The 12,668-nt window shown below is 48.9% G+C and overlaps 1 protein-coding gene across 20 annotated transcripts in view; it reads right to left on the bottom strand.

Moving 5' to 3' along the window:
- DAB2IP (DAB2 interacting protein) overlaps window positions 1-12,668 on the bottom strand; it is a 347,539-nt gene that overhangs the window by 72,722 nt on the left and 262,149 nt on the right. For 19 of the 20 annotated variants that reach the window (XR_012665207.1, XM_048823306.2, XM_048823318.2 and 16 more), the window contains one exon: window positions 10,656-10,809. Coding sequence is in view for 18 of the 20 variants with exons in the window: in XM_048823306.2 (XP_048679263.2) it covers window positions 10,656-10,809 (154 nt within the window). In the remaining 2 variants the exon portion in view is untranslated. Of the gene's footprint in view, window positions 1-10,655; window positions 10,810-12,668 lie in introns of those variants that run through there. The other variant, XM_048823320.2, reaches the window with a different exon arrangement.

Raw genomic sequence — 12,668 nt, 5'->3', positions numbered from 1 at the left:
ATACACGAGTTCGGCCAAGAGAGAAATAATGTACTGTACCTTTAAACAGCCAGCTGCTTCAGATCAAGGCAGTTGGGCTTTTTCCACTGCCGATGGCCCTGGCACGGTTTGGTTTCCGCTCAGTTTAGCTCTGCTGCCAGTTCTCTTCTCCATCATAACCCTCCAGTGTAACTCCATCTGCAGCCGTGTCGAATCCTGCTGGTTTGATCTTCTGAACCACGCACTCGCTGCTGCTCCATGGTGTGCGGGGTTGTCGTGTGCTGCGTCCCACGCGAGGCATGCCAGGCAGCCCAGACTGCAGGCAGCTTCTGGAAAAGCTGCCACCCACTGTGGCTGGCAAGAGCCCAGATGGGAGAGTTCTGGAGCCGTACAGGGCAATTCAACCACAACCATTCCCAAGAGAGACCTAACAGACACCAACTGGCTGGCGGAGGAAGCTCTGTCCACCCCCACGCACAGCTCTGCAAGGAGGGAATTATTAAGAGGAACCCTCTGAATGGCACCAGATGGGCATTTATCTCCAGCGTCAACAGTCACCTCCTCGTTCCAAGGGAACAAAACTGGCTGTTTCCTGACTCGAATCTTCAAGGATTAGCTCCACCACATCCCCCCCAGCGTAGCATTATCATCCCGCAGCATCTTCATAATCCACTGTACAGAAAATGTCTTGGTTACCCTGGCCTCTGACTTTGGCAGCCCCTTCTGCCTTGACATTTCTTGCTCGGAGCTCGTTTTCTGGGACGTCAGTTCACATTTTCCTCATTAGTATTCTCATGTGCAGAACGGTGTCGTGGCTTTCAACCACTGTCTCAGCCACCTTCAGTTCTTCTCTCTGCCATCTGCAGACTTGAACCCAAGCTTTCAAAATTCTAATCCATAGAAGCCGTTGCTGTTCTCACTGACCTCTGCTAAGGCCAACATCCTTTGTTAAATCAGACCAGAGCCCTCAGATAACAGGACACCTACAGTAGCTAAGCTCAGAGCCTGAAGGGAGGACCTTCGGGGGATGAGATTTATTCTAGGGGACATTAGGGGACTCTGTCTTTCCAATAACTTAAACAAAATCTGTGCCCCAGTAACAAAATAACTAAAGACAATTATGGTTTCGTTTTCCAATTTTCACATCGGCAGTAAGACAGATGCTTGGAACCAAACATACATTGTTGTTCATCTCTTTTAAAAGAAGGGTGGAAATGTGGTGGTCTGATGAATGAGTGGATCTGCAGCGCACCTCAGTTCTATCAGCACCCCCTGCTAGTCTAGTCCTAGCCCCCGCAAGACAGCCACTGTGTGTTCCTCCACTCTGCCTGTGCTAATTCAAATCCTCTGCCTCTACACATCACACAGTGGCGTAGTGGTCTTGAGAGGCAGACTAATGCCCATTAGGGATTAAGGTGAGACCTGCAAACTCCTTTCACTTCTGAAGCCAGTATTTGAACGAGGGTCTCCAGAGATGTTAGAGGAGGGCAGGAACACAACACACCATTTAGCTTTCACCTTAAGCGTTTCCCTATAGAGGCTGGCTGATGAGTACCCATCAGTCATAAAACACTGTCCTTTTTGTTTTCTCAAAAAGAAAAGGAGTACTTGTGGCACCTTAGAGACTAACCAATTTACTTGAGCATGAGCTTTCGTGAGCTAAAGCTCACTTCATCGGATGCATACCGTGGAAACTGCAGAAGACATTATATACACACAGAGACCATGAAACAATACCTCCTCCCACCCTACTGTCCTGCTGGTAATAGCTTATCTAAAGTGATCATCAAGTTGGGCCATTTCCAGCACAAATCCAGGTTTTCTCACCCTCCGCCCCCCCCCCCCCCCACACACACACAAACTCACTCTCCTGCTGGTAATAGCCCATCCAAAGTGACCACTCTCTTCACAATGTGTATGATAATCAAGGTGGGCCATTTCCTGCACAAATCCAGGTTCTCTCACTCCCTCACCCCCCTCCAAAAACCACACACACAAACTCACTCTCCTGCTGGTAATAGCTTATCTAAAGTGAACATCAAGTTGGGCCATTTCCAGCACAAATCCAGGTTCTCTCACCCTCCGCTCCCCCCCCACACACACACACACAAACTCACTCTCCTGCTGGAGACAGTCTCTACGTAAAAGAATAAATGGACACAAATCAGATGTCAAGAATTATAACGTTCATAAACCAGTCGGAGAACACTTCAATCTCTCTGGTCACGCAATCACAGACATGAAGGTCGCTATCTTACAACAAAAAAACTTCAAATCCAGACTCCAGCGAGAAACTGCTGAATTGGAATTCATTTGCAAATTGGATACTATTAATTTAGGCTTAAATAGAGACTGGGAGTGGCTAAGTCATTATGCAAGGTAGCCTATTTCCCCTTGTTTTTTCCTAACCCCCCCCCCCCCCCGGACGTTCTGGTTAAACTTGGATTTAAACTTGGAGAGTGGTCAGTTTGGATGAGCTATTGCCAGCAGGAGAGTGAGTTTGTGTGTGTGTGTGTGTGTTTCGGGGGGGGGGGGTGAGAAAGCCTGGATTTGTGCTGGAAATGGCCCACCTTGATTACCATGCACATTGTAGGGAGAGTGGTCACTTTGGATGAGCTATTACCAGCAGGAGAGTGAGTTTGTGTGTGTATGGGGGTGGGAGGGTGAGAAAACCTGGATTTGTACTGGAAATAGCCCACCTTGATTACCATGCACATTGTAGGGAGAGTGGTCACTTTGGATAAGCTATTACCAGCAGGAGAGTGAGTTTGTGTGGGGGGGGGCGGAGGGTGAGAAAACCTGGATTTGTGCTGGAAATGGCCCAACTTGATGATCACTTTAGATAAGCTATTACCAGCAGGACAGTGGGGTGGGAGGAGGTATTGTTTCATGGTCTCTGTGTGTATATAATGTCTTCTGCAGTTTCCACTGTATGCATCCGATGAAGTGAGCTGTAGCTCACGAAAGCTCATGCTCAAATAAATTGGTTAGTCTCTAAGGTGCCACAAGTACTCCTTTTCTTTTTGCAAAGACAGACTAACACGGCTGTTACTCTGAAACCTGTCTTTTTGTTTTCTGGCATTCTTTCCTTCCTCCACAGGATTTCTGAACAGCCACTATACTTCTAAGGGAATTCTGCGCCACTGTGCATGCACAGAATTTATGTCCCCCACAGATTTCTTTGCTTCCCCGCAGAAAATGTGACTTTCTGATGGAGAAGCAAAAGGACCTCCACAGCAGTATGTTTTGGGCACCCAGGGCAGCCGACAGAGAAGGAAATCACTGTGGGGCAAGGGGTGGAACTGGGGAAGACCCAGCTGGTGGCTCCTACTGTGTACCAGGCTCAGCTGCTAGTCCTGACTGGGCTGGGGAAGGACGGGACTTCCTCTTCCCCTGCACGGCATTTGGGCCTGAGTTAGACCCACCCCCAGATTTCTTTCCCAGCTGAAGGAAGCTCTGCAAACTCCCCCACCTGCGCTTCCTGCACCCATCGCTCCTCAGCTGCAGGGGGAGGGATCACTGTACAGGGAGCTGCTCCCCTATCCACCCAACCCCCATGCAGCCAGACCCCCTCACCGAGCCTAAGCCCACTCTACCCAGAACTCCCCCGATGAGCCCCACTCCCCCAGCATCTGGACCCCCCATGGAGCTCCCCACACCCCGATCCCTCCCTGCTGAGCCCCAACCACCTTCACCTGGATCCCCCTGCAGAGTCCCATTGCATTCAAATACCCCAACAAGCCTCTGCGCATCCAGATCCCCCACTGAGCTGCCCATATACAGACTGCCCAACACAGAACTCTCTCAACCCACACCTGGATCCCCCCCCACCACTAAGCCCCTCCACACTTGGATCCTGCCTTGGTGAGCCTGCCTGCCCACACCTGATGCACATGGCATGGAGGGGCAGGGCCCTGGGGTGTTTCTGGGGCAGAACTGGTCCTTGCACTGTCAGGATTGGGTGCAGCTTCACTGCTGAATCTGTGTCCCCCGGAAGGGGGGAGCTGCACAGTGATCTCCCACATTCTTATAGCCAGTGGCCTGTGCTTCCCAATGCCATGCTGGAGCCTCCACATTTATCTGACAAATAAAATTTGCAGAATTTTAAAATATTGTGCATAGAATTTTAATTTTTTTGGTGCAGAATGCCCTCAGAAGTACCATTACTATGTTCTGTTTTCCTGTACAACTCTTCTTGATCAAACTCACTTAAAAATAAAACGTGCTTCCCCCTTACAAGTACATGATTTGTATAATTCCCCTCTCAGTCAACTTTCTACAAGTACTGTTCATATCCCTTGCTCTGCTCTTGTGTGCTGAGCAGAATTGGTAAACAATTCTTATATTATGGATGTCACATCTATTTTCCATCTAGCTTTATTTTATCTTTCTTGAGTGGAATGTAATAGAGGCTGTATAATTTACAAAACTGTTCTCCTCCTGACCTACTGCACTTGCTCAATCCTCCAGAGAGCAAATCACACTGGAAAATTTATGCCTTCTTCTTGCTTTAGGGCTTATGTTTGGGGATAATCTTCTTTTAAAAAGTATTTTCCATTTTGCCTCTTTACATTTTAAGAAATTATTTTTAAATTTCAACTTGCTGCTAATTTCTACAACAACAAAAATTAAACCAACCTCAGCTGCTGGTTCACCATTAATAAACACCAGGTTGTCCCTATCTAGCGCAATCTGCCAAAGGAACACTTCCCTCTCCCCATCACTACACTCAGGTATGTCTACATTGCAGTTGAAGGGGTGACCGGGGCTCGGGTAGGCATACCTGCATTAGGTTTAATTTAGCTAGCTTGCTAAAAACAGCAGTGAAGATGCAGCAGGGCAGGCTTCAGTGCAGGTTAGCAAAAAGGGTATGTACCAAGGGGACAAGCGGGCTTGTCCATCCTCTCCCAAAGCCTGCACCACTGTGTCTTCACTGCTACTTTTAGCGAGCTAGGTAGGTTAAAGCTAGTGCAGGTATGCCTGCTCACATCTCTAACAGCAGTGCAGACATAACCTAAGGCGTGACCCAAGTACGGGCTTTCGCCATTGTCTTCCCTTCCACCCCTGAATAAAAACGCGGTGCCCATCTTTCAGAGCAGCAGCAGCGATGACAACCCTCTTGCTGGAAGGAGATGGCTTCCCTGTTCTATAACCAGCTGCTGTGGTGCACAATAATGAGCTGCCCTCCACACCATAGGATAATAGGTTCCCTAATGGCATGTTGCATTATTGACTCACATGCTGGTTTGTGTGCGCACCACTGCCCTCTGCAAGATGGAGACCTACTGAAGTACCAGTAACTACGTTGCCCTCTCTGAGCCCTGGTCTACACTAGGACTTTAGGTCGAATTTAGCAGCATTAAATCGATGTAAACCTGCACCCGTCCACACAATGAAGCCCTTTATTTCGAATTAAAGGGCTCTTAAAATCGATTTCCTTACTCCACCCCTGACAAGTGGATTAGTGCTTAAATCGGCCTTCCCGGGTCGAATTTGGGGTACTGTGGACACAATTCGATGGTATTGGCCTCCGGGAGCTATCCCAGAGTGCTCCGTTGTGACCACTCTGGACAGCACTCTCAACTCAGATGCACTGGCCAGGTAGACGGGAAAAGAACCGCAAACTTTTGAATCTCATTTCCTGTTTGGCCAGCGTGGCAAGCTGCAGGTGACCATGCAGAGCTCATCAGCAGAGGTGACCATGCAGAGCTCATCAGCAGAGGTGACCATGATGGAGTCCCAGAATCGCAAAAGAGCTCCAGCATGGAATGAAGGGGAGGTACAGGATCTGATCGCTGTATGGGGAGAGGAATCTGTGCTATCAGAACTCCGTTCCAGTTTTCGAAATGCCAAAACCTTTGTCAAAATCTCCCAGGACATGAAGGACAGAGGCCATAACAGGGACCCGAAGCAGTGCCGCGTGAAACTGAAGGAGCTGAGGCAAGCCTACCAGAAAACTAGAGAGGCGAACGGCCACTCCGGGTCAGAGCCCCAAACATGCCGCTTCTCTGATGAGCTGCATGCCATTTTAGGGGGTTCAGCCACCACTACTCCAGCCATGTTGTTTGACTCCTTCAATGGAGATGGAGGCAACATGGAAGCAGGTTTTGGGGACAAAGAAGAAGATGATGATGATGAGGTTGTAGATAGCTCACAGCAAGCAAGCGGAGAAACCGGTTTTCCCGACAGCCAGGAACTGTTTCTGATCCTGGACCTGGAGCCAGTACCCCCCGAACCCACCCAAGGCTGCCTCCTGGACCCGGCAGGCGGAGAAGGGACCTCCGGTGAGTGTACCTTTTAAAATACTATACATGGTTTAAAAGCAAGCATGTGAAAGGATTAATTTGCCCTGGCATTTGCGGCTCTCCTGGATGTACTTTGCAAAAGCCTTTGCAAAAGGTTTCTGGGGAGGGCAGCCTTATTCCATCCACCATGGTAGGACACTTTACCACTCCAGGCCAGTAACACGTACTCGGGAATCATTGTACAACAAAGCATTGCAGTGTATGTTTGCTGGCGTTCAAACAACATCCGTTCTTTATCTCTCTGTGTTATCCTCAGGAGAGTGAGATATCATTCATAGTCACCTGCTTGAAATAGGGTGCTTTTCTTCAGGGGACACTCAGAGGTGCCCGTTCCTGCTGGGCTGTTTGCCTGTGGCTGAACAGAAATGTTCCCCGCTGTTAGCCACGGGGAGGGGGGAGCGTTGAGGGGGTAGCCATGGGGAGGGGGGAGGCAAAATGTGACCTCGTAACGAAAGCACATGTGCTATGTATGTAATGTTAACAGCAAGGTTTACCCTGAAAGGAGTGTAGCCACTGTTTTATAAAATGTGTCTTTTTAAATACCGCTGTCCCTTTTTTTTCCTCCACCAGCTGCATGTGTTTCAATGATCACAGGATCTTCTCCTTCCCAGAGGCTAGTGAAGATTAGAAAAAAAAAAAAACGCACTCGTGATGAAATGTTCTCTGAGCTCATGCTGTCCTCCCACACTGACAGAGCACAGACGAATGCGTGGAGGCAAATAATGTCAGAGTGCAGGAAAGCACAAAATGACCGGGAGGAGAGGTGGCAGGCTGAAGAGAGTAAGTGGCGGGCTGAAGAGAGTAAGTAGTGGGCTGAAGCTCAAATGTGGCGGCAGCGTGATGAGAGGAGGCAGGATTCAATGCTGAGGCTGCTGGAGGATCAAACCAGTATGCTCCAGTGTATGGTTGAGCTGCAGCAAAGGCAGCTGGAGCACAGACTGTCACTACAGCCCCTGTGTAACCAACCACCCTCCCCCCCAAGTTCCATAGCCTCCACACCCAGACGCCCAAGAACGTGGTGGGGGGCCTTCGGCCAACCAGCCACTCCACCACAGAGGATTGCCCAAAAAACAGAATGCTGGCATTCAATAAATTTTAAAGTTGTAAACTTTCAAAGTGCTGTGTGGCATTTTCCTTCCCTCCTCCACCACCCCTCCTGGGCTACCTTGGTAGTCATCCCCCTATTTGTGTGATGAATGAATAAAGAATGCATGAATGTGAAGCAACAATGACTTCATTGCCTCTGCAAGCGATGATCGAAGGGAGGAGGGGAGCGTGGTTAGCTTACAGGGAAGTAGAGTGAACCAAGGGCTGGGGGGTTTCATCAAGGAGAAACAAACAGAACTTTCACACCGTAGCCTGGCCAGTCATGAAACTGGTTTTCAAAGCTTCTCTGATGTGTACCGCGCCCTCCTGTGTTCTTCTAACCACCCTGGTGTCTGGCTGCGCGTAACCAGCAGCCAGGCGATTTGCCTCAACCTCACACCCCGCCATAAACGTCTCCCCCTTACTCTCACAGATATTGTGGAGCGCACAGCAAGCAGTAATAACAGTGGGAATATTGGTTTCGCTGAGATCTAAGCGAGTCAGTAAACTGCGCCAGCGCACCTTTAAACGTCCAAATGCACATTCTACCACCATTCTGCACTTGCTCAGCCTGTAGTTGAACAGCTCCTGACTACTGTCCAGGCTGCCTGTGTACGGCTTCATGAGCCAGGGCATTAAGGGGTAGGCTGGGTCCCCAAGGATACATATAGGCATTTCAACATCCCCAACAGTTATTTTCTGGTCTGGGAATAAAGTCCCTTCCTGCAGCTTTTGAAACAGACCAGAGTTCCTGAAGATGCGAGCGTCATGTACCTTGCCCGGCCATCCCACGTTGATGTTGGTGAAACGTCCCTTGTGATCCACCAGAGCTTGCAGCACTATCGAAAAGTACCCCTTGCGGTTTATGTACTCGGCGGCTTGGTGCTCCGGTGCCAAGATAGGGATATGGGTTCCGTCTATGGCCCCACCACAGTTAGGGAATCCCATTGCAGCAAAGCCATCCACTATGACCTGCACATTTCCCAGGGTCACTACCCTTGATATCAGCAGATCTTTGATTGCGTGGGCTACTTGCATCACAGCAGCCCCCACAGTAGATTTGCCCACTCCAAATTGATTCCCAACTGACCGGTAGCTGTCTGGCGTTGCAAGCGTCCACAGGGCTATCGCCACTCGCTTCTCAACTGTGAGGGCTGCTCTCATCCTGGTATTCATGCGCTTCAGGGTAGGGGAAAGCAAGTCACAAAGTTCCATGAAAGTGCCCTTACGCATGCGAAAGTTTCGCAGCCACTGGGAATCATCCCAGACCTGCAACACTATGTGGTCCCACCAGTCTGTGCTTGTTTCCCAAGCCCAGAATCGGCGTTCCACCGCATGAACCTGCCCCATTAGCACCATGATACCCACATTGCCAGGTCCTGTGCTTTGAGACAAGTCTGTGTCCGTGTCCATGTCCTCATCACTCTCGTCACCACACTGACGTCGCCTACTCGCCCGGTATCGCTTTGCCAGGTTCTGGTGCTGCATATACTGCTGGATAATGCGTGTGGTGTTTAATGTGCTCCTAATTGCCAAAGTGAGCTGAGCGGCCTCCATGCTTGCCTTGGTATGGCGTCCGCACAGAAAAAAGGCGCGGAACGATTGTCTGCCGTTGCTCTGATGGAGGGAGGGGCGACTGACAACATGGCTAACAGGGTTGGCTTACAGGGAATTAAAATCAACAAAGGGGGTGGCTTTACATCAAGGAGTATTTCAGGCAGGACTTCACAGAGGGTTCCAATAAGAAATGGTGCACTTAAGTAATTGTTCTTATTGGAACAAGCAGGTTGGTCTGGCCTCTGATTGATACATGGCTAGATTTACCTAGCTTCACCTTCTCTGTGAGTGACTGCAGTGTGACCTAGAGGAATGAGTCCCCTAGATGGGGGAGGGTGGGAAGCAAATGGGTACAAAACAAATCTGGTCTATTTCTTGTTTTGATCCACTCCATCTATCTTTTACATCTTTGGCTGGCAGCAGACGGTGCAGAAGGACTGCAAGCCATCCACATCTCATGGCTGCTCGGCAGAAGATGGTGCAGTAGAACTGCTAGCCATCCTCATCTGTTGCCTGCCTTGCAGAAGATGGTACAGTAGGACTGCTAGCAATCCGTATCGCCTGCCTGCTCACCATAAGATGGTTCAATAGGACTGACTGCAGGACTAAAGATAATGACCCGGTCAAGTCACTCCAGATTTAGTCCCTGTGCCCAATTCTGCCCAGGCGCTCCTGGCCGCACCTCGGACATGACGATGACGGCTACCAGTCCTATTGCACCGTCTGCTGCCACAAGGCAATGGGTTGATGCTTCTGTGTAGCAATGCAGTACCACGTCTGCCAGCACCCAGGAGACATACGGTGACGGTTACCTGAGTGGGCTCCATGCTTGCCGTGGTATGGCGTCTGCACAGGTAACTCAAGAAAAAAGGCGCGAAACAATTGTCTGCTGCTGCTTTCACGGAGGGAGGGAGGGAAGGGGGGCCTGATGATATGTACCCAGAACCACCCGCGACAATGTTTTAGCCCCATCAGGCATTGGGATCTCAACCCAGAATTCCAGTGGGCAGCGGACACCGCGGGAACTGTGGGATAGCTACCCACAGTGCAACACTCCGGAAGTCGACGCTTGCCTCAGTACTGTGGAAGCACTCCGCCGAGTTAATGCACTTAATGCACGTAGAGCATTTTCTGTGGGGACACACACACTCGAATATATAAAACTGATTTCTAAAAAAATGACTTCTATAAATTCGACCTAATTTTGTAGCGTAGACATACCCTTAGCTATCGCCTGCTAGGATATAAAACCCAATAATACTCCAGCTCACAGAGATCTCCCTTTTACTCAAGCAACAGAAGCCTGATGTTTTTGGATAATAAGGTCCTGAATTCTATCCCCATGGACAACAGTGTATGAAGCCCATGCAGCCACAGAATAGAGAACTGCAGGTTATGTTGTCTATATGACTATGGATTATTTATCTATGTTCTATGAGGGCATGGACTGTGTTTAGGACTGCTGGGTAGCTCTCCAAGCAGCAGGTCCTGCTACCACTGTAAAATGGGGTCAGAGCTCTCATTTTATTGGTATATTTTTCCCAACAGAATTTTTTTTTACAGAGCACACACAAACTCTCATTGAAACAACTGTCTCCATTAGACATTGCTCTGATAAACGAAAGATCACACCAGAGATGTTTATAAGGCAAGAAGATTCCCCCACACTACTCATCAAACAGATACCTTCCAACACCATGTTGTAGGATGGACACAAAAACCTCTTACCTCAAAACAATAGTCCTGCCCCAGAATGCTACTGTGAACTGGCTTGATGACCACTTCTTCCTCCATACTGAGATCCAGAGCCTCAACAGCACTACTGGGGCTGAGCAAAGACTCGTGGGAGCGTGATTCTTTCAGCCTCGGCATTAGATGGGATCTAGAGGAAGAACACAATGACATCAGTAGCATCTGTTCTCCGCAGAGAGCTGATTAGGTGCATGTGTTTCAAGTCAATCTACAAAACCACTGGGAATTTTTTTGCACGAGATAACAGGCCCGTTGGGGACTGCTCTGCAACCCCCTTTGTAATTTGGTACAGAGGCTGCATTATGAAGAGGTTTCTAATAAAATGTTGGTTTACTTCACTCTGATGCTGTAGGAGAAGGAAGTGCAGCAGCAGTCCATGTTTGTAGATGCACACAACACGTCTCCCTGCAAAGATGTCTGTGTTTTTTTGCAGGTACACAACCCCTGTTGCATCAGACTTTGCAAATTCAGCCCTCAGAGTTAAATGAGGTCAGTTTGGTAGGTTGGCACTGCAGGACAAAACAGTCACCAGTCCCGCTTTAACACACTCACCAACACCAGGATACACGGTGCACGTGCCATATGCCCCACGCCATGAGGTGATCTGTATGGACTATATCTCTACTGCCATATGCTGTGATCGTAGCAGGGACTGCAGATTTAAACAGGGTTGGGCCTGGTCCACACTTGGACGGGAGATCCCCCTCACATGGGGTTTCATCTCACGCTATTTCACAGCCACCAGCCCCAGGTGACAGTAGAAAGTTGTACTAACGGTGCTTTCTTCAAAGCCCCAAAAGATTTGGATTTTATTCAGATTGGGTCTCCCACTTGGGAATACAGAGCTGCGGACGGAGTGCTGCAGGGAGAATGCTAACACGTGGGAAGCATGCAGGACCCCAGGTACCCCGAGACACAGCATTGCACCTCCATCTTCATTTGCAAGGAAAGCACAAATTCCTATCATGGGCGGAGCCAGTGGCTGGATTAACACTTTGCAGCTGATGTGCCCATCCTGACTGTTACAGACACATCCACGCGAAGGAGAGAGGTGGAAAACAGGACCTGAGAGCCCTACAGACTCATTTCAATGCCCTGGAGGTGCATGGGCAGCATTTAACAGCAGGGAAGTCTGCAGGTGGTGAACAATGCACAATTTTCAGCAAGGATCAGTACAGACAATGGTGCAAGTAACTGTTAATGAGGAATCAGAGAGGGCATGGGGAAAATATGAGGCTTTGGAGGAAAAATTAAAAAAATATAAAAGGGCAGCAGGAAAAGAAACATGAGGGCAAATGAAACGGTCCCATTATCTCACGTCTACACAATATAAAACACTTCTACTGAGGCCAGATCTGAGAAACTGACTCTAATAACTTTGACCTTTAGAACCCATGGCAACAGTCTCAGGGTCTCTCAGAGAAGCTGTGAGTGTGTGTGGTCTGTCTGTAAGGGACAGCATTTAGGCTGCTTCAAAGGACAGGACTTTGCAAAGTGAAGGGATTTTAGCCTTTATTTTTAACACTGTCCTCAACACACAAAGTGATGCAATTCACATTCATTGTTTCAGATTGCTTCATCTGTGTGAATTGAGTTTTGCCATTCTCAGGAACAAAGCTGAAAGAAACACTAAGAAATGCCGGCCACGTATACAAAATTCACCATTTTCAGTCAGATGCCACACGGAGACGAGAAAACAGCCAACAGTAGTGCCAAAAATAAACCAGGTACTTTGCGAGCTTAGCCATAAAGGTTCATTCCACGAGCAGGCCCTGAGGTGATAAAGGTTCAGACTTCATCTGGTTTGTCCAGTTAAAAGTGCCAGACTGACAGCCCTGCGAAGTGAAGCCCCCTATTTTTCTGCAGAACCGATGCAACACAGACAACATTAACCAAAGGGGAGGGACAGTATCTGAGGGTTAATAGACAGCTCAGTCTCCATGGGCTGTTCAGTCTTTTGTGCTCTCTATTGAGGCTGACAGCCAAGAC

Source organism: Caretta caretta, chromosome 16, assembly GCF_965140235.1.
Source record: "Caretta caretta isolate rCarCar2 chromosome 16, rCarCar1.hap1, whole genome shotgun sequence".
Lineage (NCBI taxonomy): Eukaryota > Metazoa > Chordata > Testudines > Cheloniidae > Caretta > Caretta caretta.
Note: the sequence above shows the minus strand (reverse complement) of the source record. Positions and strands in the feature narration are given on the sequence as shown.